Below are 24154 nucleotides of genomic sequence, written 5' to 3'. Positions count from 1 at the left end.
ACAGTCAACATCGACTAATTTACATACGTATGTGTGTATATATTTGTATGTATATATATATATATATATATATATATATATATACACACACACACACACATAAATATATGTATCAGATACTGTATTACATCAGTGCTGGTTGTCCAAGACAGACAGACAGACAAGAAAAGTAATGTGATAAATAAGAAGCACTTCCTAGGAGTGATGTCTGTGTTGTATGAGTCTTAAGTAGGCAAACAGGGAGAGAGCCTTTTACCTCCAAGTAAAAATGGGACCCAAGTTACCAGATGGTAAAGGGCATGACTGAAAGTGATGTTCTCTGAATGTCGCTCCAATTGGACTGTGGTGAAACACAAAGACATGAAGCTGAAAGGAAAACAAATGTCAGGTCTGGAAGGGATTTGTTCAGCCATGCTCATGATCTGGACTCAGAATCTAAAAGTTAATAAATCCTGACAAAAGCAATTAAATCTGAGTTTGTATGGAGCATGAAATCAATGTGTTGAAAATCGGCATTAGAGGTGGGCTTTGGTGGCTCAAGCTTGTAATCCTAGTACTTCTGGGGGCCATGGTAGGTGGATCACCTGAGACCAGGAGTTCAAGACAATCCTGGCCAACATGGTGAAACCCCATTTGTACTAAAAGTACAAAAACTAGCCCAGCATGTTGGGCATATGTAATTTTACCTACTCAAAAGATTGAGGCACAAGAATTGCTTGAACCCAGAGGCTGAGGTATCAGTGAGCTCAGATAATGCCACTGCTCTCCAGCTGGGGTAACACAGCAAGACTGTCACAGAGAAAAAAAAACAGAAGCAAGGAAATGTGCATGAGAAAACATGAAAAGTGGACTCTAAAAGGAGGTAATTAAAGGCACAAACAGGCTGCAATGCTTTGATGTAAGATCAGAAAGATGTACTGTTAATGCCAGCTGTAAAATTCCACAATGTTCTGACAGTGATGCAATCCATGAGCATAATATGATGTAAACTTTATTCAAGTGATGACACAAATAATTGTGATCATGGTCCCTGAGTTCACTAGGGATGAATGGCAATGAAGACAATCTTTGCCAACTAGAATCCAAGTTTAAAATAACTGGGGAAATGTAATTGAGAAAATACTGAAGTATATAGTATGTGTTAACCATTCTCTAAATTTTCTCTGTGTGTTTGTGTGTTCGTGTGTGTTTATGTGTGCATTTATTCCCTTTGTGCCACCCAAATTTATGCCCTCATTTGATTTATGCCAGACTACTTGAGAAGTCACTTACTATTTTTTCCTAACTCCAGTTGCTTCTTCTCCCTTGCCTGCTGTCATTGTTTGGTATGTCCCCTCCAAATTTCACATTGAAATTCTGTGTCCATTGTGCTAGTGTAGGATTTTTAAGAGGTGATTAGCCATGTGGGTGCAACCTCATGACTGACTTGATGGTATCATATGGAGAACAAGTTAGTTATTTTGTGAGTGGGCTTTGGATCAAAGGATGAGTCTGGCCCCGATTTTCTGTTCATAGCCTGCCCTTCACCGTAGGAGGCCAACCTGCCATGTTGTAACATGGAAAGAAGATCTCACCAGATGCAGCCCCTTGGACTTCCCTGCCTCCAGAAAAATGAGCAAAATAAGTTTTCTTTACAAATTACCCAGGCAGTGGCGTTGTGTTGTTTCAGCAGAAAATGGACTCAAAGACTTTATTATTTCTTCCTCTTTAGAGAAATAAATTAGTTAACTTACAAAGGCACATGTCAAATTTCCTTTCAAATGATCAAAAAGCCTATATATATTTTTGGTAAAAAGTAGTACAATAGCCTGCCACTGAAACAAAATGCCATTTTATTCTTAACCATACTTTTAGAAATAAAGGAAAAGCAAACATGTAAGTAAACATGCAATTTTATTGTTCAATAAGACAATTGCAGACATTTTTAGGGTTTTTTTGTCAATATAAATGTTAGTCTCTGTTGTCATGCATAATCTGATCCTCCTTTAATGGCAGATCAGTTGTAATTAGGGTGATATTTGTCCAGTGGTGATGGTTGAAGAGCTGGCCTGGAACGAGCGGCAGCTGATCTATCAGCTATCGTAGGCATTTGCAACCACGGGTTGCCTGCTGGTAGCATGTTACAATATGGAGCCTGATTGACTGGTACCACAGGATATTGTGTGGGAACAGCAGATGGTTCCACTACCAGCCCAAAATAACCGTTTTTTAAGGGAGATATGATGTGATATTGAGAAGTTGTGGTTGTAATAAAATTCACAGTGTGGCCCCTTGCTTGCATGTAGGTGCTGTAGGTGCTATGAGAGTGCATATGAATAGTGGTCAACTGATTTAAAATAGCATGTTGATCTGTTGCAATTTGTTCTGATGGTCCAACTGAGGTTGAAGGTGAAGGAGGAGGGAAACCACTTCTAATTGGGACAGATGAATTTGCAATTATCTGTCTGACAGAAGATTCCCTGGTTAGAGGCATATTTAAATTTTTAGAGGCTGAAAATAAACTTTCTTCAGTAGCTTCAGCAGCTAAGGCAGAATTATGATTCTCCATGTTAGCCCCTGCTCTAAAATGCTTCTTGTTGAAATCTTCATTAAATAAAGTAGATATAGGTGAAGTATTTTTAACACCAATTCTTCTCTTCACTCTTACTAAAAGTTGGGGATAGCCACGCTTGAAATTTGGATTATAGTAGAACTTTAACTAAAACCAAAGAAAAAGGTAATTCAGTGCCATTTTAATCCAAGAGACAAGTGAAAATAACAAACGCAACACATAAAATATCAGATTTCTGTTTTGCCACACAAACTTAATGTCATCAAATAACTCATAAACATTGTTTATTATTTTTAAGAACATGCTTGTTGGGAAAAACCACTCAAGTTGTTAAGCCCTCAAGTGAAAACATGTTATATATTAATAGTAATATTTCATTAAGTGGCTTTGGTACACTGATTTGGAGTTCACTGGTAAGATTCAAAGTTGTTAGCAAAATTTCTTAAAACACTAAAAGGTTAATGCTCAAGCTGAACACAATAATTTCAAAAAAAATTCTACCTTAATATTTTATATAATTTTCAAAATATGGTCTTATTGCATGTATTAACATATTTACTGATGTACAAAGTAAAATTACATATATACTTTACATAAAGTGGTAACTGAAATATGTTAAATACCTTGCTTAAGACAGAGGATTCTTTCTCTTCTGCCAGAAAGGTGGCTAGAGAGGCAGATCTCTGAAAATTCTGTTGAATTTTACTAAATCCATAAAGGTTGAGCTGTCGAAGAAAACTTTTGATAGTATCAGTTTGAAATATTCTGTAAGGAGCCTTTTTTCCCAAAATTTCTTTCTTGAAAAGCTCTTCATTAATCACTATGCAAGTTCCATTCTCAGCCCATGAAATAGACTTGAATTGGTCACTTTCAACTATTTTCCAAAGTTTCCTGGGAAAGTTCAGAGAAAGAAAATCATCATCTTTATCTGGCTCAGAGACACAAACTGTGTAACGTGGCCTTTTTAACAAGGATCCTTGTGACAAAACCTGAAAAGCATTTTCTTCAATCATTGACCGTAAGTCTGAGTCCCCAGGGAAGGTGTGTTCACACACTGGAGAACTAGTGGAGGCTTCTGAACCAGTTAATTCATCTTTGGGAGAAACATCTTGAGTTTCTGAAGAAACATGTGCCATCTCAAATAAATATTTCTTTAGATACTCTTCCAGCCTGCATGGTTTTCAAGACTGCAGCTTCAAATGATGCCTCAGAAGGCCTAGGCAGGTAAAGTAATCTAGACCATCACAGTGGTTCCCAAGCTGAGTAACAATGACATCACAAGAGGACTTTGGTCTCCTAGCAACCAACAAAATCTAGCCCAAATGGTTTCCTTCCCAGTCTGAGAAATGTATCCAGTGAAAATAAAGTATAGACTGCTGACTTACACAATGTAAGCTGCAATAATCTCTTCCCTGCAGCATTATTTAAATAAATAAGAAAATAATGTCCTCAATCCCTGAAATAAATCCAGTGTTCTTCCTGACACACACACTATAACTACATTAATGTGACAGCATAGGGCCTAGTAATTGCAAAAAAAAAAAAAAAAGGAAAGAAAAAGAAAAAGAAATATGAACGATTTTAAAACCAGTGTGGCATGTTGGATTGAAAACTGATGGAGTGCAAAACCTATGTGGTAAAAAGACACGGCCATAGAGATAAAATGGTGGGTTATGGGTTGTCAGGGGCTGGGAAATAAAAAGAACTGTTTAGCAAATATGGAGTTTCTGGTGGGGCTATAGAAATGTTTAAGAACTAGTGATAGATGATGATTGTACGACATCATAAACATATTAAATTCCTTTCAATTGTACACTCAAATGTAATTTTATATTATTTGGAACTTACCTTCAAAAATTAAGGTGAAGACAAATATGAATAAAACTAACTGATTATATTTCAGAATGAAAAGCTTTTTTTATGCATATCTCTTCAAAACATGTTTCAGTCATATCAGAAGAATATTTAATGGTTTAATTTGGTATGTCTGTAAATATCTGACAAATGTTAATGATGAAAGAGATTTTAAAAGCAGGTGACTTACTTGTAAGGGGATCCCTAAGAGTGGGAGATTAAAAAAATAATAATAAAAATAATAACAACAAGAAAATGTTTTAAGAAAAGTAAATATGTATGTGTGTCTAAGCAGCATTTTTTTTAAATTTGGCTCCAAGAACCAAATCTCTATTAAAGAATAGATTTTGTAAGGAATAATCTTTGTGCCATGAAAATAATGGCATCATTATAAAACGGGACTTGAATTTGCGAAGTAATTTTAGTATTGAATAAAATAACCATGCCTCATTTACAGTAAGAATTTTTATATGTTCATGGTTGACAGTTGATATATTAAAATTCAAATTCCTTAGCATTGGTAAGTGTTGAATATGTGTGGAAGAAGGAAATATAGTATTGATATTTATCATACTATAGGAGGCAGTTCTCTCATACTAGAAAGAGATGTCATTGTTAGAAGATTGTCTTGGTTTAATATAGTTTAGGTTTTGTGTTTTGTGTGTGTGCTTGTTTAATTCAGAATTTTCCGTGTTCACATTATGTAACAAAAATGTTCACATCGGTAAACTCTGTGAAGATGAAACAGGTGCCCCTACCAGATGCCTGTGGTTTCTCAATTTTGACAGTTTTTTTAAATTAAAAAAGTGCAAACTTAAAATATTTTTTAATTTTTTTGCTTTTCTCAGGAATTTTCATGTTGCTCTAGCTGAAGGGAGTACCGACTTCTTTTGTGATGCGAGAGGATGAATGATTACAGACAGCAGCAAAAGACAGGACATGGATGTAGAGGAAAGAGGGAGTTAATAATAGGAGGATCAGAAGACAAAATCACATTAAATGTAGGACCATCTAAGTCAAATTGTGGCTGAGCATTTTGGGGAGCTAAGATGGGTGACAGTTTAGGGAGGAAGAATGCCGTGGTGTATTCAGGGGGAGATGGCTCAGCTAAAGTTGTCCGCTGACTCTAAACTGGAAGCTTACCTTTAGCCATCAAAAGGCAAGAAAATAAGCAATTTTATATGAAAAACACAAATGTAAAGTAGGCTGTATCCACTTATCTATGTAAAAGAATAAGATGTCTGTCTGATCTTCTTAGTGACAGCCTGTGATACCCATGTTCTTGCTGCTTCAGCCTCCCATTAGTTGGTTCTCCAGGAAAAGCCTAGTAGGCTCAGATAATTATTCAATTTATTTAATTATTTTAATTTTTTTAGAGACAGAATCTTGCTATGTTGTTCAGGCTGGCCTCAAATTATAGGCCTGAAGCGATCCACCCACCTTGGACTTCCAAATTGCCAAGGGTACCAGTGTGAGCCATGATATCTTCCTATTTTCTAAAAAGCTTTTTTGGAGATAGTGTTTCACATTTTGCCAAACCAGGTTCAAAACTCCTGGCCTCAAGCGTTCTTTCTGCCTTGGCCTTCCAAATTATTGGAATTACAAATATGAGGAAAAAATATCATCTAAAATATGCTGTATCTTTTTAATTATCACTTAATATTTTATCTAGTAAAGGTAAAGCTTCATACTTAATGACAAAGTGGAAAAGGGTGTAATATAAATGTACTAGAGCAGGAGCCAATTTTTACATAATAAACACACATTTAGGTTAGACAATTTTAATTGTGCTAAGAATTCTCTCACAATTACTGAAAAAATGTTTATTGTATATTTAAAATTTGAAATAATATTTTTATGGTTAGAAAAATGTAAAGCAGTATAATAGACAACCAAACCAATTATAAGTTCCCTATGAATAAAATCCAAAGCCATATACCAGTCACTGGCAGGACCACAAACTATTTTTTTTAATGTAAAATCCAGTGGTAATGAGGAATACTGGCTAGCCATATGTAGAAAGCTGAAACTGGATCCCTTCCTTACACCTTATACAAAAATCAATTCAAGATGGTTTAAAGACTTCAACGTTAAACCTAAACCCATAAAAACCCTAGAAGAAAACCTAGGCATTACCATTCAGGACATAGGCATGGGTAAACACTTCATGTCTAAAATACCAAAAGCAATGTCAACTAAAGCCAAAATTGAAAAATGGGATCTAATTAAACTAAAGAGCTTCTGCACAGCAAAAGAAACTACCATCAGAGTGAACAGGCAACCTACAAAATAGGAGAAAATTTTTGCAACCTACTTATCTGACAAAGGGCTAATATCCAGAATCTACAATGAACTCCAACAAATTTACAAGAAAAAAAAAGCAACCCCATTAAAAAGTGAGCGAAGGACATGAACAGACACTTCTCAAAAGAAGACATTTATGCAGCCAAAAAACACATGAAAAAATGCTCACCATCACTGGCCATCAGAGAAATGCAAATCAAAACCACAATGAGATACCATCTCACACCAGTTAGAATGGCGATCATTAAAAAGTCAGGAAACAACAGGTACTGGAGAGGATGTGGAGAAATAGGCACACATTTCCGCTGCTGGTGGGACTGTAAACTAGTTCAACCTTGTGGAAGTCAGTGTGGCGATTCCTCAGGGATCTAGAACTAGAAATTCCATTTGACCCAGCCATCCCATTACTGGGTATATACCCAAAGGACTATAAATCATGCTGCTATAAAGACACGTGCACACGTATGTTTACTGTGGCACTATTCACAATAGCAAAGACTTGGAACCAACCCAAATGTCCAACAATGATAGACTGGATTAAGAAAATGTGGCACATATACACCATGGAATACTATGCAGCCATAAAAAATGATGAGTTCATGTCCTTTGTAGGGACATGGATGAAATTGGAAATCATCATTCTCAGTAAACTATCTCAAAGACAAAAAACCAAACACCGCATGTTCTCACTCATAGATGGGAATTGAACAATGAGAACACATGGACACAGGAAGGAGAACATCACACTCTGGGGACTGTTGTGGGGTGTGGGGAGGGGGGAGGGATAGCATTAGGAGATATACCTAATGCTAAATGACGAGTTAATGGGTGCCCAGCATGGCACATGTATACATATGTAACTAACCTGCACATTGTGCACATGTACCCTAAAACTTAAAGTATAATAATAATAAAATTAAAAAAAGAAAAAGTTAAAAAGCTCATACATAGCTTCCTCAGTTGGAACAAAAAAAAATAAAAAATAAAGTAAATAAAATAAAATCCAGTGGTAATGAGGAATATAGGTGCAAACTGTATACTAATTATAGTCATTTATTTTGACACAGACAGAAAAATAATTCTGTTCTAAATTAAAAGTATATATACAGTCAAAAACATTTGTATTTTCAAGCTCTTTCTTAATAAATATTTTGTTAGGTAAGAACAATTTTCTGTGATTATCTTGCCACTTCACTAACCCGCATTTCAAGCTCATGCTTGAGTAAAAAATAATAATTCATGTAATAAATAAAAGCTTTTCATATTTCCATACATTAAGGTCCACTATTTTAAGGTACAGATATCTTAATTTTTTTTTACTTTAAAATAAGTAAAATAGAAAGGCTACACATTCACATAAATTAAGGCTAATGATTCCATGAAAAAAGCTAAAAGAAGACGGAAGAAAAGTATTAAACACATGTCAATGCCTTGTAAAGAATCCTACAAGCCAAGCATACATTATTTTTATTGCTAAGAAGGTAATCTAAAAGCTTACCATGACCAGGGTTTAAATAAACATCATTATATATAAGCAGTTCTTTCACAAACTGCAAATACTCTCACCTTCGTTGCTTTCATTTATGCATAAATGTCACATTTTGTTACTACACACTTTTCTCAAAGGCTGGTGACATGATGCTGTGATGAGTTATATAAGATGATAAGATAATATATATCTTATCATCTGATCATCTTCATCTCTCATGTCCATTTGTTTATTGTTTGAAAAGTATATAAGCATTTTACCACCTCTTCTGCCATCTATATGACATGCAATTCAGGATGTGATCAAATATATTTATGTACTCTCCATCCAAATACTGATTTTTAAAATTTCTTGATCATCATCCATTTTAAATCCTGCTAAATCTTCATCATCAAATTTATATCAGGAATCTTAGTCATCATCCTATTGTTTGAATAATATAAGAATAATAATACCCACTGCTTGCTTGACCACTGTGTACAGGCACATCTACAAGTCTGCATTTTGTGATCTTTGTAGTTTTATTTTCAGGTTACTCTTTCTGTTGAATCAACTGGTTTTCTGATTTGACATTATTCTGTTCCAGCTTTGCAATGCCTGTGGCTGTGTAAGGTCCCATATCCAGCTCACAAGGAAATTCAAAATAATCACTGAATGTAATTGCACATTATTTTAGTCATACTCAAATCATTTGTGTTGGCCACAGAAACAAAAGAAAGTTATTTAAATAGCAAGTGCTTAATTGTGTTAACATACCATTAACAGAGAACAGGTACAAATATTCTCATTTCCTGAGCAAATATTAAAACAATTTAATGACAATTTTAAAGTTTATAATCTTTTTAATTTATTTTAAAAAGTAAATAATCATTAACATCATTAGGGTAATTATGCCATAACTAACTTAAGCAATACTTTCTTACCAAAGCTTAAAATATTTATATATAGTAATCCTTTGGTATCTGTAGGGGATTGGCTCCAGAACCCTCTCAAATACTATAATTTGTGTCTGCTCAAGCTTCTGATTTACAATGGTGTAGTATGTAAATATGATGCACACACATCCTCCTGTGTAGTTCACTTTATCTTTGCATAAATCATTAATAAAATATAAATGTTATGTAGACAGTTATAATCTAATAGCTTTTAAATTTGTTACCTTTTACTGTAGTATTGTTTTTGTTTTCAAACATTTTACTATATGTTTAGAGAAATCTCTGTTTGAAGAACCTGTGTATGTAAAGTCTCTTAATTGTTGCACATCAGAAAACATTACTGACACAGACACTGATGGCTATGTGGTTCCATATAGCCACTACTACCTGTGTTGCCTCTCTAATGTTTTCTTTTATGTGATTAAGCAGAATTTGGTGTGAATAAACTAAAGAATATAGTAAGCAATAATAATAGCAGCTAATACTTATAGTGCTTAAAGACAAGGTAATACATTAAAGAGCTGCACACATATTAATAAGTTTAATCCTTACTGTCCATTTTGTGTGACAGAGTTTCACTCTCTTCACCTAGGCTATAGTGCAATGGCAGAATCTCGGCTCCCTGCAACCTCCACCTCCCAGATTCAACCTACACCTCCCAGATTCAAGCGATTCACTTGTCTCAGCCTCTCCAGTAGCTAGCATTACAGGCATCTGCCACCATGCCTGGCTAATTTTCATATTTATAGTAGAGATGGGGCTTTACCCTGTTGGCAAGGCTGTTCTGTCTGTCTTATAAAAAGGTAAAACCTATACATAATTAATTTAAAAGGTGTGGATTGAGTGGCAGGTAGGGTGAAAAGCAATTGTTCCAAGTCTCATAGGTGTAAATAGCAAGGAGTGTGATGTTAAAAATAAACCACAATTTAAATGGTGGGTAAGTGCAAAATAATGCAGGCAGCTTAGTGGTGAGATGTTATGAAGGTCAAGAAAGACATACATGCTATTTAACATATAATATCTTCAAATATATTTTACCATTACATCTCCCGATCAAATTGCAGAGAAATACAATTAACTGGTTAGGCCTAAAGAAAGAAATCTGTTTGTGAAACAACAAGTAGTTGTTAAAATTTATTGTAACTCCATAAAATTAAGGAACTTTTTTGCTTCAAGACATATCTATAGTAGAAAAGAAAAATGCTTTCTTCTGTCAACTCTTCAAGATTCAACCGTTAAATCGCAATTTATTTTAGAGTAGGGATGAAAACAATCTGGGAGATTATTTTACATCCAAAATTATTAACCTAATAAGAATCACTTTTTTTTCCTAGTCAGTCACTCTATTTTGTCAGTAACATTTCCCTTTAAACAAGTTATCATCTTGACTACCTCTCTGATACCACTAAAAGAGTAAAGAGAAAGCAGGAGTTAATTTTGTGGATGAGCACAAACACTTCTAATGTCTTCTGGTTGTGTTCAATGAGATAATTTTTTTTTCAAAACTGAACAAAACATACTTTTTATCACATTTTACAATGATATGCATTTGCACCTGCCATTTGATATCCTACTCCCAAGAATCAAGAACATTTTGATGACTGTTAATGTCCACATTTAAAGTTGTAAAAGATTTCTCATGTTTGTATCAAAAGATATTATTTAAAATACAAATTATAAAATGTATTCTTTACTTCTTTTTCCTGTGAAGACAGGTTCTTTCTTTGTCACTGAAGCTAAAATGTGTGGCACAATTCCAGTTCACTGTGGTCTCAAACTCTTTGGCTTGAGTTGGGGTTTCCCCAACCAGTATTCATCTGTGTCTTGTTAGGAACTGGGCTACACATCCGCAGGTGAGCGGTGAACAAGTATGGAAGCTGTATCTCTATTTAAACCACTATGTATGGTGCCCATTACTGCCTGAGGTCCACCTTCTGTAAGATCAGTGGCAGCATCAGACTTTTATAGAAGCGAGAGCCCAACTATTAACTGCACATGCAAGAAATTTAGCTTTTGTACTCTTTATAAGAATCAAAAAACTGATCACCCATAACTGTCTCCCATCACCTACAGAGAAAACCATCTAGCTGCAGGAAAATAAGTTCAGGGCTCCCACTGATTCTACATTATGGTGAGTTGTATAATTATTTCATTAAATATTATAATGTAATAATAACAGCAATAAAGTGAAAAAATAATGTAGGGCACTTGAATCTTTCCAAAACTGTCTCCACAACCCCAGGTCATGAGAAATCTTGTCTTTCACAAAACCGGTTGCTGGTGCCAAATGGTTGCAAATAATCACACAGAGATGTACACAGACATAAATTTTTGAGTGAAAGTTTTGAAAACAGAAGCTCAAAGTATTATAATAATTTCGAAGAACAAGAACAGAAATATTAACTAGCTTGCAGAAAAAGAAATGTTTTGAGTAGAGAAAGGTAATGAAAATAAATTGTTGACAAGAAAAAACAAGAGTGAGGGATATGTGAGGATAAAGAACTGAAATAGGTAAATTAGAATTATATATGCAAATCATACTCATAACATAGGCTTACAGTTTAGCTATGAAATTTAGAAACTTATACTGAAATATATAATGGGAAGTCGGTGTATTACTGGTGCACTAAGACTTTTAAAAGAAATCTAAGTAATATTCTAATACATAGAAGGGTAACTGCTGTGAGTGAAACAGAAGGCAGCCCAGAAATCAGAAGATCCCTTTTTTTTCCTGTCTCTGAGCTATCTAAGAACTACCTTCTTGAAAGAACAGTAAAGTCTTATGAAGGGGTGCACCTTCTTCTACAAACTAGAAAGAGCTATGTACTACATTATATAATAAAAAGTTGTGTGACAGTGTTTTATTACCATACATACCACAAATGTGGCCTTGATAAAATGAGTGAAACAAAGGAAAAAAATCAAGATGTTATTGAGCCATTTTTTTCCTCTCTCTGTGTGTGTATGTGTATGGTTGTGTGTGCATGTTTTGTGTGTGTGTGTGTGTGTGTGGCATGTGTTCTCTTCATTACTCAGTCTGCAAAGCAGCAACACAATTCCAGCTCAGGGGATGTTTTCAGCTCAGGGGTTGTTTTCACCTCAGTGTCCCAGGTAGATGAGACTACTTGTGTAGACCATTACATTCAGCCATTCTACCGCATCTTAGTAATGATGGGATATCAGCATGTTCCTCAGGCTTTTTTTTAACTCCTGAGATCAGGTAATCTACCTGCCTTGGCTTCCCAAAGTGCTAAGGCTATCAGTGTGCATGACAAGGCCTGGCCTAACTGAACATTTTCAAATCTAAAAACGGACCAAGAGTTATTGATCACTTTTGTAAGAGACTCAAAAATTATAAGATTACATTCAGGCTTGCAAAAAAAATATGTATATTATATAAAGTTATATATTATGTATTTGTATATAAGTATATCATATAAATATATTTTCTTGTGAGAATAGGAAGCAGTACTTTTTTGTCAGTGATTAAAATATTCATTTGATAATAAAAATGTTTATTTGATGATGAAAATTGTTGATTTTTGCGGTGATTATTATACAAAATCTCAAGGATAAAGGTTACTCTACAAACTAAAAGACATCATCGATGCACTACTCTAACTTGAACAATATAATGAAGAAAGTGTAAACAAATATCAAACGTTAATAAATGAAATGGTATTTTATCTTTCCAAGTAGCTGATACTACAGGCTGATATCACGACACCTGAATAATTTTTGTATTTTTTTTGTAAAGACAGGGTTCTGCCCCTTTTCCCAAGCTTGTACAATAATTTGCATTATGTGTGATAACAGTGCCCTTGTCATGTTTTTTAAAAAATCTTTAGAGTTGCCTTAAAATATCCATAAGGATAAAAATATGTACTTGACAATTGCTTCGTTCGAGAACTTTTAAATCAAAGAGATGACTTCACTTTTATATTTTGATTATAGAGATTATAAATCTTCTTATATTAAGAAGTTAGTGACACCTTAAGAGATCAAAGAATACAGTGCCTCTCTTTGCTGTGACAATTTTAACCTTTTCCTGTTAGGATAATAATAACAAAAATGACCAAGAAAGACAGCTAGAATATTACTATTGTTTAAAAATTACACACCAAATAAATTGTGTATTTTAAAGACATATTTTGAAAATTTAGTGTACATATGATTTTATCAAAATTAAATTGATAAGTCAACCATAATTTACCTGAACCTCTTCTATCTCTTTTTGTTTTATCCCTGTAACCAAGAATGTGGTAAGTGTGGGTTTGTGTGTTTCAGCCCTGTTTCTGTTAGTAATCTTTCAGGTTCACCATTAAGTGGGTCCTGAGTTCTTGACACATATCCAGGCACAATGAGGTATGTGAAGAACAGGAGAATAATCAAGGTAAATAGATGCTTCATTGAGTTGAAAGTACAGCTCTCAGGAGACAGAAAGCAGGTAACTCCATTTCAAAAACAGGACATACCTGCATCTGTGTAACACTCAGTGAAGACAGGACCAATAGTGACCATCTTCAGTGGAAAAGTAGGTTGTTAAAACATCTCTGAAGCCCTCAGTGGACAGAAGTTTCAGAGTGGGTAGCTTCTATCTGCAGGAATGCTGTTGAAATGTATCTGTAGCTTTAAGTTTGGAGGAGACCTATCTATTTGCAGCTGTGCAATCCCAGTAAGTGTACACCTCACAGTGGAGAGGTGACACGCAGTTGGTAGATCTCCGTTAAGTCAGGTTATTTCAAAATCTGATACTGGGGATAGTGGCTCATGTCTGTAATCCCAGCACTTTGGGAGGCCAAGGCAGATGAATCACTTGAGGTTGAAAGTTCAAGACCGCCTGACAAACATGGAGAAACGCCGTCTCTAATAAAAATACAAAATTAGACAGCTGTGATGATGCATGCCTTTAGTCCTGGCTACTCAGCAGCTGAGGCAAGACAATTGCTTAAACCTGGGAGACAGAGGTTGCGGTGAGCTGAGGTCACATCATAGTACTCCAGCCACGGCAACAAGAGTGAAACTCCATCCCTAAAAAAATAAAAATAAAAATAAACAAATACAAATACAAATAAATAAATACAAATATAAATAAATACATATGTAATTAAATAAATAATCTAAATAAGTGTGGAATGCATATGGACCTCAGAATGCATATGGGCAGAGAGAGTAGGCTGGTTGGTCCACGGCTGGAGATGGTTGAAAAAGAAAAAGGCATCTAACCCTAAAAATGTCCCCTAATACTTATACTGAAACACGAACAATAACCCTCAAGCCCTAACCCTAATCCTCACATAAACCCAACCTGCACCATTAAAAAAGCATATCCCTAACCCTAAGTGTAACCCTACCCCTACTTATAATCCTAACATACCCCTACCACTAACCCTAAACCTACTAAAACCCTAAATCTACCCCAAACCATAACACTCACCAAAACCCTAACCTAAATACCAAACCAAACCCTAAATCTAACACTAACTGTAAACTCTGAACACTAATCCCAACTCTAAATCTAACCCCTAAAGCTACCTTCAAAGCTAACCCTAAAAGCAACCTTAATTGTAACCATAAAACTAAAACTCTAACCTTAAAAATGTAAGTCAAACACCTAACCAATATCCCTAATCCAAACTTCTACCCACTACCCCTAATTCTAACCATTCATTGACCATAACCCTATCCTTAAAACACTGACACTAACACTAACCATAACTCTAACCCACAGCGTCAAACGCAACCCCAACCATAACCCCAACTTTAACCCCAATGCCAAAACCAACCCAGACCTTAAGCCATAACACTAAACCCAACCCTAACCCATAACCCTAAACCTGACACTGACACTGATGCTGAAAATAATGCTGAGCCAACCTTAACCAAAACACAAAAAACTGGAACCCTAACACAAAAACCCTAACTCTAAAGCTAAACTATAACCGTATCACTACCACTACCTCTCACCCAAACCCTAACCCTGAAACTAGCCCTATAATTCTAACCCTAACACTAGAAAACTGACCAAAACACTAAACTTAACCCAAAGTCAGATACACTAACGTGAACCCTAGTAATAAATCAGTGTGCGGAGATTGTGCCACTGCACTCCAATCTTGGTGACACAGCAAGACTCTTTCTCAATAAATAAATAAAGGAAGAGATGTGTCTTGTTCTGGAGAAGTACACATCTATTATTATTTCAGTCATATCCCAGTCAAATTCCAGGCAAATATATCAACAATCTCTTCCTAAACCTAGAATAGGTGAAATAAGACTGAAGAAGAACAAAGCTAAGGGACTTACACATATGGACATGAATACTTACACTAAAGCTAGCTTAACAAACAAGAGTGTGGCACTGATGATTTAACAGACAAGTAGATAACTGGACAGAACAGACAGCCCACACACAGGCCCAAGTCAACTGATTTTGTCAGAAATGTAAAAAATATTCTTTGGAAACCATAAGTCTGTTCCACAAGTGGCAAGAAAACAGCTGGAAACTATATGGAAACAAATGGACATAGACACGAATTTCATAGCTAAAAAAGTAGTCAGAAATAGCCACACATTAAGATTTTTCAATGCAAAGTTGTAATTGGAAAATATCTTCATGGGCTTGGGTTTGGTAATGAGTTATTAGCAAGTCCATGTTAAAAAAAATGGTAATGGGGCTTTATTGAAAGCTGAAATGTCTACTCTGTGAAATACCCTTTTACAGTTGGGTATGGCAGTTCAAGCCTGTAATCTCAGCACTTTTGGAAGTCGAAGCAGCCAGGTCACCTGAGGTCAGGAGTTCCAGATCAGCATGGAAAACATGGTGAAAACCCATCTCTACTAAAAATACAAAAAATTAACTGGAATTTCTGGCAGCTGCTCAGGAGTCTGAGCCAGGAGAATCCCTTGAACTTGGGAGATAGGTGTTGCAGTGAGCCTAGATTGGGTCATTGCACTCCAGCCTTGGCAACAGAATGAAACTCTGCCTCAAAAAAAAAAAAAAATCTGGTTAAGAGAACCAAAAAACCAGCCACAGATAGAAAAATGTAGCAAACTTACCTGAAAAGTGACTTGTATGCACAAAGTTCACAGAAACTCTAAAACTGAAAAAAGCAACCTAATTCCAGGGTAAAAACCTGAGTAGATACATCACATAGAGATGGAAAACAGGCAGGCACACCAAACACTGCTTGCTGAAAGCCTGCTGCTTCTGCTGAAGGCTGAGACTCCAACCTGTCCCATGGGTAGCCGCAGTGGCTCCAAAGACCACCCTCACCTATCCCACCTCCGCCCTTCTTGCAGGGTCCAGGGGTCCCCAAGTTACTGGACATGCTCTCCCAGAAAGAGCCGGAGGCTGGACACTTTATTTCTTGGCTTTTCTTAAAGTTCTAGAGGCTGCCAAGTGTCCTTAGTTTGGAAGATTTATTTTTATCCTAAGCACCTTGAGGCACTGACAAGCATTAGGAGAGTTGGTTTTCAACCCGCGCTTGTTTTCATAAAGAGATAAAAGAATTGGCTCTAATTGCTTTTTAGTAAGTTCTTTTAAAATGTTTGGTACAATGCATTGTTATTTTGCTTTCTTGGAGACACAAAACACAGAAAAAGTATTTAGTAAATACCAAATAGGGAGTCATCATAAATTCATGGATACTATTTGATTTGTTATTTATTCTGACTTCTTTTATTAATTATACTTTAAGTTCTAGGATACATGTGCAGATCAGGCAGATTTGTTACATTGGTGTACATGTGACACGGTGGTTTGCTGCACCCATCAACCCATCATCTAAGTTTTAAGCCCTGCATGCATTAGGTATTTGTCCTAATGATCTCCTTCCACTTGCCCCCTACTCCCTGACAGGCCCCATTGTGTGATATTTCCCTCCCTGTATTCCCATTGTTCAATTCCCACTTATGAGTGAGAACACATAGTGTTTGCTTTTCTGTTCCTGTGTTAGCTTGCTGAGAATGATGGTTTTCAGCATCATTCATGTCCCTGAAAAAGACATGAACTTATTCTTTTTAATGGCTGCATAGTATTCCATGGTGTATATGTGCTACATTTTCTTTATCCAGTCTATCATTGGTGGGCATTTGGGTTTGTTCCATGTCTTTTTCGTCTGCGAGTAGTGCCATAAGAAACATACATGTGCATGTTTCCTTATAGCAGAATGATTTATAATCCTCTGGGTGTATACGACATAATGTGATTCCTGGGTCAAATGGTATTTCTGGTTGTAGATCCTTGAGGAATCACCACACTGTCTTCCAAAATGATTGAACTAATTTACATTCCCACCAGCAATATACAGCATTCTTATTTCTTTACAACTTCAATAGCATCTGTTGTTTCCTCACTTTTTAATGGTTGCCATCCTGACTGCTGTGAGGTGATATCTCATTGCGGTTTTAATGTGCATTTCTCTAATGACCAGTGATGCTGGCTTTTTTTATGTATGTTTGTTGGCTGATTAAATGCCGTCTTTTGAGAAGTGTCTGTTCATATGCTTTGCCCACTTTTTGATGGGGTTTGTCTGTTTTTTATTTTCTTGTAATTTTTTTTAAGTTTCTTGTAGATTTTGGATATTAGATCTTTGTCAGATGGATAGGTTGAAAAAATGTTCTCACATTCTGTATGTCACCTGCTCACTCTGACAATATTTTCCTTTGCTGTGGAGAAGCTCTTTAATTTAAGTAGGTCCCATTTGTCAATTTTGGATTCTGTTGCCATTGTTTTTGGTGTTTTTGTCATGAGGCCTTCGTCCATACCTATATCCTGAATGGTATCGTTTAGGTTTTCTTCTAGGGCTTTATGGTTTTAGATTTAAGGTTTAAGATTTTTTTAAAATTATACTTTAAGTTTTAGGGTACATGTGCACAATGTGCAGGTTAGTTACATATGTATACATGTGCCATGCTGCTGTGCTGCACCCACTAACTCGTCATTTAGCATTAGGTATATCTCCTAATGCTATCCCTTCCCCCTACCCTACCCCACAACTGTCCCCAGAGTGTGATGTTCCCCTTCCTGTGTCCATGTGTTCTCATTGTTCAATTCCCATCTATGAGTAAGAACATGCGGTGTTTGGTTTTTTGTCCTTGCGATAGTTGACTGAGAATGATGATTTCCAATTTCATCCATGTCCCTACAAAGGACATGAACTCATCCTTTTTTATGGCTGCATAGTATTCCATGGTGTATATGTGCCACATTTTCTTAATTCAGTCTATCATTGTTGGACATTTGGGTTGGTTCCAAGTCTTTGCTATTATGAATAGTGCCACAATAAACATACGTGTGCATGTGTCTTTATAGAAGCATGATTTATAGTCCTTTGGGTATATACCCAGTAATGGGATGGCTGGGTCAAATGGTATTTCTAGTTCTAGATCCCTGAGGAATCGCCACACGGACTTCCACAATGGTTGAACTAGTTTACAGTCCCACCAACAGTGTAAAAGTGTTCCTATTTCTCCACATCCTCTCCAGCACCTGTTGTTTCCTGACTTTTTAATGATTGCCATTCTAACTGGTTTTGATTTGCCACTCATTGTGGTTTTGATTTGCATTTCTCTGATGGCCAGTGATGGTGAGCATTTTTTCATGTGTCTTTTGGCTGCATAAATGACTTCTTTTGAGAAGTGTCTGTTCATATCCTTTGTCCACTTTTTGATGGGGTTGTTTGTTTTTTTCTTGTAAATTTGTTGGAGTTCATTGGAGATTCTGGATATTAGCCCTCTGTCAGATGAGTAAGTTGTGAAAATTTTCTCCCATTTTGTAGGTTGCCTGTTCACTCTGATGGTAGTTTCTTTTGCTGTGCAGAAGCTCTTTAGTTTAATTAGATCCCCTTTGTCAATTTTGGCTTTTGTTGCTATTGCTTTTGGTGTTTTAGACATGAAGTCTTTGCCCATGCCTATGTCCTGAATGGTAACGCCTAGGTTTTCTTCTAGGGTTTTTATGGTTTTAGTTCTAATGTTTAAGTCTTTAATCCATCTTGAATTAATTTTTGTATAAGGTGTAAGGAAGGGATCCAGTTTCAGCTTTCTCCATATGGCTAGCCAGTTCTCCCAGCACCATTTATTAAATAGGGAATCCTTTCCCCATTGCTTGTTTTTCTCAGGTTTGTCAAAGATCAGATAGTTGTAGATATGCGACATTATTTCTGAGGGCTCTGTTCTGTCCCATTGATCTATGTCTCTGTTTTGGTAGCAGTACCATGCTGTTTTGGTTACTGTAGCATTGTAGTATAGTTTGAAGTCAGGTAGCGTGATGCCTCCAGCTTTGTTCTTTTGGCTTAACATTGACTTGGCGATGAGGGCTCTTTTTTGGTTCCATATGAACTTTAAAGTAGTTTTTTCGAATTGTGTGAAGAAAGTCATTGGTAGCTTGATGGGGATGGCATTGCATCTATAAATTACCTTGGGTAGTATGGCCAATTTCACGATATTGATTCTTCCTACCCATGAGCATGGAATGTTCTTCCATTTGTTTGTATCCTCTTTTAATTTCATTAAGCAGTGGTTAGTAGTTCTCCTTGAAGACGTCCTTCATGTCCCTTTTAAGTTGGATTCCTAATTATTTTATTCTCTTTGAAGCAATTGTGAATGGGAGTTCACTCATGATTTGGCTCTCTGTTTGTCTGTTATTGGTGTATAAGAATGCTTGTGATTTTTGTGCACTGATTTTGTATCCTGAGACTTTGCTGAAGTTGCTTATCAGCTTAAGGAGATTTTAGGCTGAGACAATGGGGTTTTCTAGATATACAATCATGTCATCTGCAAACAGGGACAATTTGACTTCCTCTTTTCCTAATTGAATACAATTTATTTCCTTCTCCTGCCTAATTGCCATGGCCACAACTTCCAACACTATGTTGAATAGGAGTGGTGAGAGAGGGCATCCCTGTCTCATGCCAGTTTTCAAAGGGAATGCTTCCAGTTTTTGCCCATTCAGTATGATATTGGCTGTGGGTTTGTCATAGATAGCTCTTATCATTTTGAGATATGTCCCATCAATACCTAATTTATTGAGAGTTTTTAGCATGAAGTGTTGTTGAATTTTGTCAAAGGGCTTTTCTGCATCTATTGAGATAATCATATGGTTTTTGTCTTTGGTTCTGTGTATATGCTGGATTACATTTATTGATTTGTGTATATTGAACCAGCCTTGCATCCCAGGGATGAAGCCCACTTGATCATGGTGGATAAGCTTTTTGATGTGCTGCTGGATTCGGTTTGCTAATATTTTATTGAGGATTTTCGCATCAATATTCATCAAGGATAATGGTCTAAAATTCTCTTTTCCGGTTGTGTCTTTGCCCGGCTTTGGTATCAGGATGATGCTGGCCTCATAAAATGAGTTAGGGAGGATTCCCTCTTTTTCTATTGATTGAAATAGTTTCAGAAGGAATGGTACCAGTTCCTCCTTGTACCTCTGGTAGTATTCAGCTGTGAATCCTTCTGGTCCTGGACTCTTTTTGGTTGGTAAGCTATTGATTATTGCCACAATTTCAGATCCTGTTATTGGTCTATTCAGAGATTCAACTTCTTCCTGGTTTAGTCTTGGGAGAGTGCATGTGTCAAGGAATTTACCCATTTCTTCTAGATTTTCTAGTTTATTTGCATAGAGGTGTTTGTAGTATTCTGTGATGGTAGTTTGTATTTCTGTGGGATTGGTGGTGATTCATCTTGCATTAATTTTTGTATGAGGTATAGGAAAGGGATCCAGTTTCAGCTTTCTGCATATAGCTATCCAGTTTTCCCAGTACCAGGGAATCCTTCCCCCATTGCTTGCTTTTTTTAGGCCTGTCGAAGATCAGATCATTGTAGATATGTGAATTACTTTAAGCAGTATGGTCATTTTCACGATATTGATTCTTCTTGTCCATGAACATAAATTTTTTTCCATATTTTTGTGTCCTCTGTTATTTCCTTGAGCAGTGGTTTGTAGCTCTCCATAAAGAAGTCCTTCACATGCTTTGTAAGTTGCGTTTCTAGTAATTTTATTTTCTTTAGAGCAATTGTGAATTTGAGTTTGCTCATGATTTGGCTCTCGTGTGTCTATTATTGGTTTATAGAAATGCTTGTGATTTTTGCACATTGATTTTTTAGCCTGACATTGCTGGTGTTCTTTACAAGCTTAAGAAACTTATAAAATAGACAAGTTAAGGAGTATTGGAGCTGAGAAAACGGGATATTATAAATTTACAGCTGTGTCATCTGCAAACAGGGATAATTTGATTTCTTTTATTTTTATTTGAATACCCTTTATTTCTTTCTCTTGCCTGATTGTCCTGGCCAGAACCTTCAATATTATGTTTAATAGGAGTGGTGAGAAAGGCCATGCTTGTCTGGTGCCTTTGTTTTATGTTTTCAAAGGGAATGTTTCCAGGTTTTGCCCATTCGGTATAATATTGCCTATGGGTTTGTCACAAACAGCTCTCATTAGTTTCTGATACATTCCATCAATACCCAGTTTATTGAGTGTTTTTAGCAAAAAGTGATGTTGAATTTTATCAAAGGCCTTTTCTGCATCTATAGAGATAATTATGTGTTTTTTGTCATCAGTTCTCTTTATGTGCTGGATTATGTTTATTGATTTGCATATGTTGAAACCAGACTAGCCATCTAAGGATGGAGCTGACTTTATTTTGATAGATAAGCTTTTTGATGTGTTGCTGGATTCAGTTTGCCAGTATTTTATAGTGGATATTCACTTCAATGTTCATCAGGGATATGGGTCTGAAATTTCCTTTTTTTGTTGCATCTCTGACAGGCTTTGGTAGTAGGATGATGCTGGCCTCATAAAATGAGTTCAGGAGGAGTCCCTCTTTTTCTACTGTTTGGAATAGTTTCAGAAGGAAATGGCACCAGCTTTTCTTTGTATGTCTGGTCGAAGCCAGCTGTGAATCTCTCTGGTCTGATGATTTTTTGTTTGGTAGGCTATTAATTACTGCCTCAATTTTGGAATGTGTTAGTCTCTTCAGGGATTCTACTTTTTTTCTGATTTAGTCTTCGAATGGTGTATGTGTCCAGGAATTAATTTATTTCTTCTAGATTTTTTAGTTTATTTGAGGTGTTTACAGTATTCTCTTATGGTAGTTTGTGTGTCTAGAGATCAGTGGTTACATCCCCATGGTCATTTTTTTACTGTGTCTAATTGATTCTTCTCTCTTTTTTCTTTATTAGTCTGGCTAGCAGTCTATCTATTTTGTTAATCTTTATAGCAACAACAAAAATGCTCTTGGACTCATGGATTTTTGGAAGGATTTTCCTGTTTCTATCACCTTCAGTTACGCTCTGAACTCAGTTATTTCTTTTTTCTGTCAGGTTTTGAATTTGTTTGTACTTGCTTCTCTAATTCTTTTCCTTTCTTTCTTTTTTTTTTCTTTTTTTTTTTTTTTTAAGGTGTCTCATCCTGTCACCCACACTGGAGTAGAGTGGTGCCACCTCAGCTTACTGTGACTTTTATCTTTTGGGTTCAAGAGATTATCCCACTTCACCCTCCCGAGTATCTGGGATTAAAATTGTGTGCCATTTTGACAGGCTACTTTTTTGTATTTTCTGTAGAGATGGAGATTCGTCATGTTGGTTGGCCAGGCTGGTCTTGGAGTCATGAACTCAGGCTACCTGCCTGGCTCAACTTCCCAAGTGCTGAAATAACAGGCATGAGCTACCATGCCCATCCCTCTAGTTCTTTTCATTCTGATTTTAGGGTGTTGATTTAAATCTGTCCCACTTTCTGACGTGGGCATTTAGTGCTATTAATTTCCCTCTTAACACTGCTTTAGCTGTGTCCCGGAGATTCTGGTAGGTTGTGTCTTTGTTCTCATTGGTTTCAAACAACTTCTTTCTTTCTTTCTTAATGTTGTTATTTACCCAGTGGTCATTCAAGAGCAGGTTTTACAGTTTCCATGTAGTTGTGCAGTTCTGAATGAGTTTCTCAATCCTGAGCTCTAATTTTATTCCACCCTGGTTTGAGAGATGGTTTGTTTTGATTTCTGTTCTTTTGCGTTTGATGAGAAGTGTTTTACCTCCAATTATGTTCTCTATTTTAGAATAAGTGCTATATGGTGCTGAGAATAATGTATATTATGTTGATTTGGGGTGGAGAGTTCTGTAGATATCTATTAGCTCTGCTTGATCAAGAGCTGAGTTCAAGTCCAGAGTATTCGTGTTAATATTCTGTCTCATTTATCCGTGTAATATTGATAGTGGGGTGTTAAAATCTCCCACTATTATTGTGTGGGAGTCTAGGCTGTGTAAGTCTCTAAGAACTTGCTTTATAAATCTGGGTGCTCCTGTACTAGGTTCATATATATTTAGGATCATTATCTGTTTACCATTATGCAACTACTTTCTTTGTCTTTTTTGATCTATGTTGGTTTACAGTTTGTCTTAGGAGAGACTAGAATTACAATCCCTGCTTTTTTTTTTTTTTTTTTTACTTTCCATTTGTTTGGAAAATATTCCTCCATCCTTTTAGTTTGAGCCTATATGTGTCTTCACTCATGAGATGGGTCTCCTGAATATAGCATAACAAAGTGTCTTTACTCTTCATCCAATTTGCCAGTCTGTGTACTTTAATTGGCAAACTTAGTTCATTTACATTGAAGGTTAATATTGTTATGTGTCAATTTGATCCTGGCATAGCAATGCTAGCTGGTCATTTTGCATACTAGTTGAACCACTTTTTTCATAGTGTTGTTGGTCTTTATATTTTGATATTTTTTTCAGTGGTGAGTACAGGTTTTTTCTTTCCATATTTAGTGTTTTCTTCAGGAGCTCTTCTAAGGCAGGCATGGTGGTGACGAAAACCATCTACATTTGATTGTCTGTAACAATTATATTTTTCTTTTACTTATGAAGATTTGTTTGCCTGAATATAAAATTCTAGGTTGAATTTTTTTTTTCTTTAAGGATGATGAATATTGGCCCCTACTCTCTTCTGGCTTGTAAGGTTTCTGCAGGGAGAGCCACTGTTATTCTGATGGGCTTCCTTTTGTAGGTAACCCTGACCTT

General features: G+C 36.1%; 1 protein-coding gene across 4 annotated transcripts; it reads right to left on the bottom strand.

The window, feature by feature from the left end:
• Positions 1–1874: 1874 nt before the first annotated feature.
• Positions 1875–13815, bottom strand: LOC129025967 (heat shock transcription factor, Y-linked; the record flags this gene model as incomplete). 4 transcript variants are annotated; one of them, NM_001425364.1, is made up of 3 exons in its annotated part: positions 1875–2698; positions 3175–3442; positions 13609–13815. In NM_001425364.1, the coding sequence occupies one exon, from the start codon at positions 2546–2548 to the stop codon at positions 1997–1999; it is 552 nt and encodes a 183-aa protein (NP_001412293.1). In that variant the 3' UTR covers positions 1875–1996.
• Positions 13816–24154: the final 10339 nt, after the last annotated feature.

The sequence above is a fragment of the Pongo pygmaeus genome, chromosome Y (genome assembly GCF_028885625.2).
Source record: "Pongo pygmaeus isolate AG05252 chromosome Y, NHGRI_mPonPyg2-v2.0_pri, whole genome shotgun sequence".
In the NCBI taxonomy this organism is placed as follows: Eukaryota; Metazoa; Chordata; class Mammalia; order Primates; family Hominidae; genus Pongo; species Pongo pygmaeus.
This window is presented reverse-complemented; position numbering and strand designations above follow the sequence as displayed.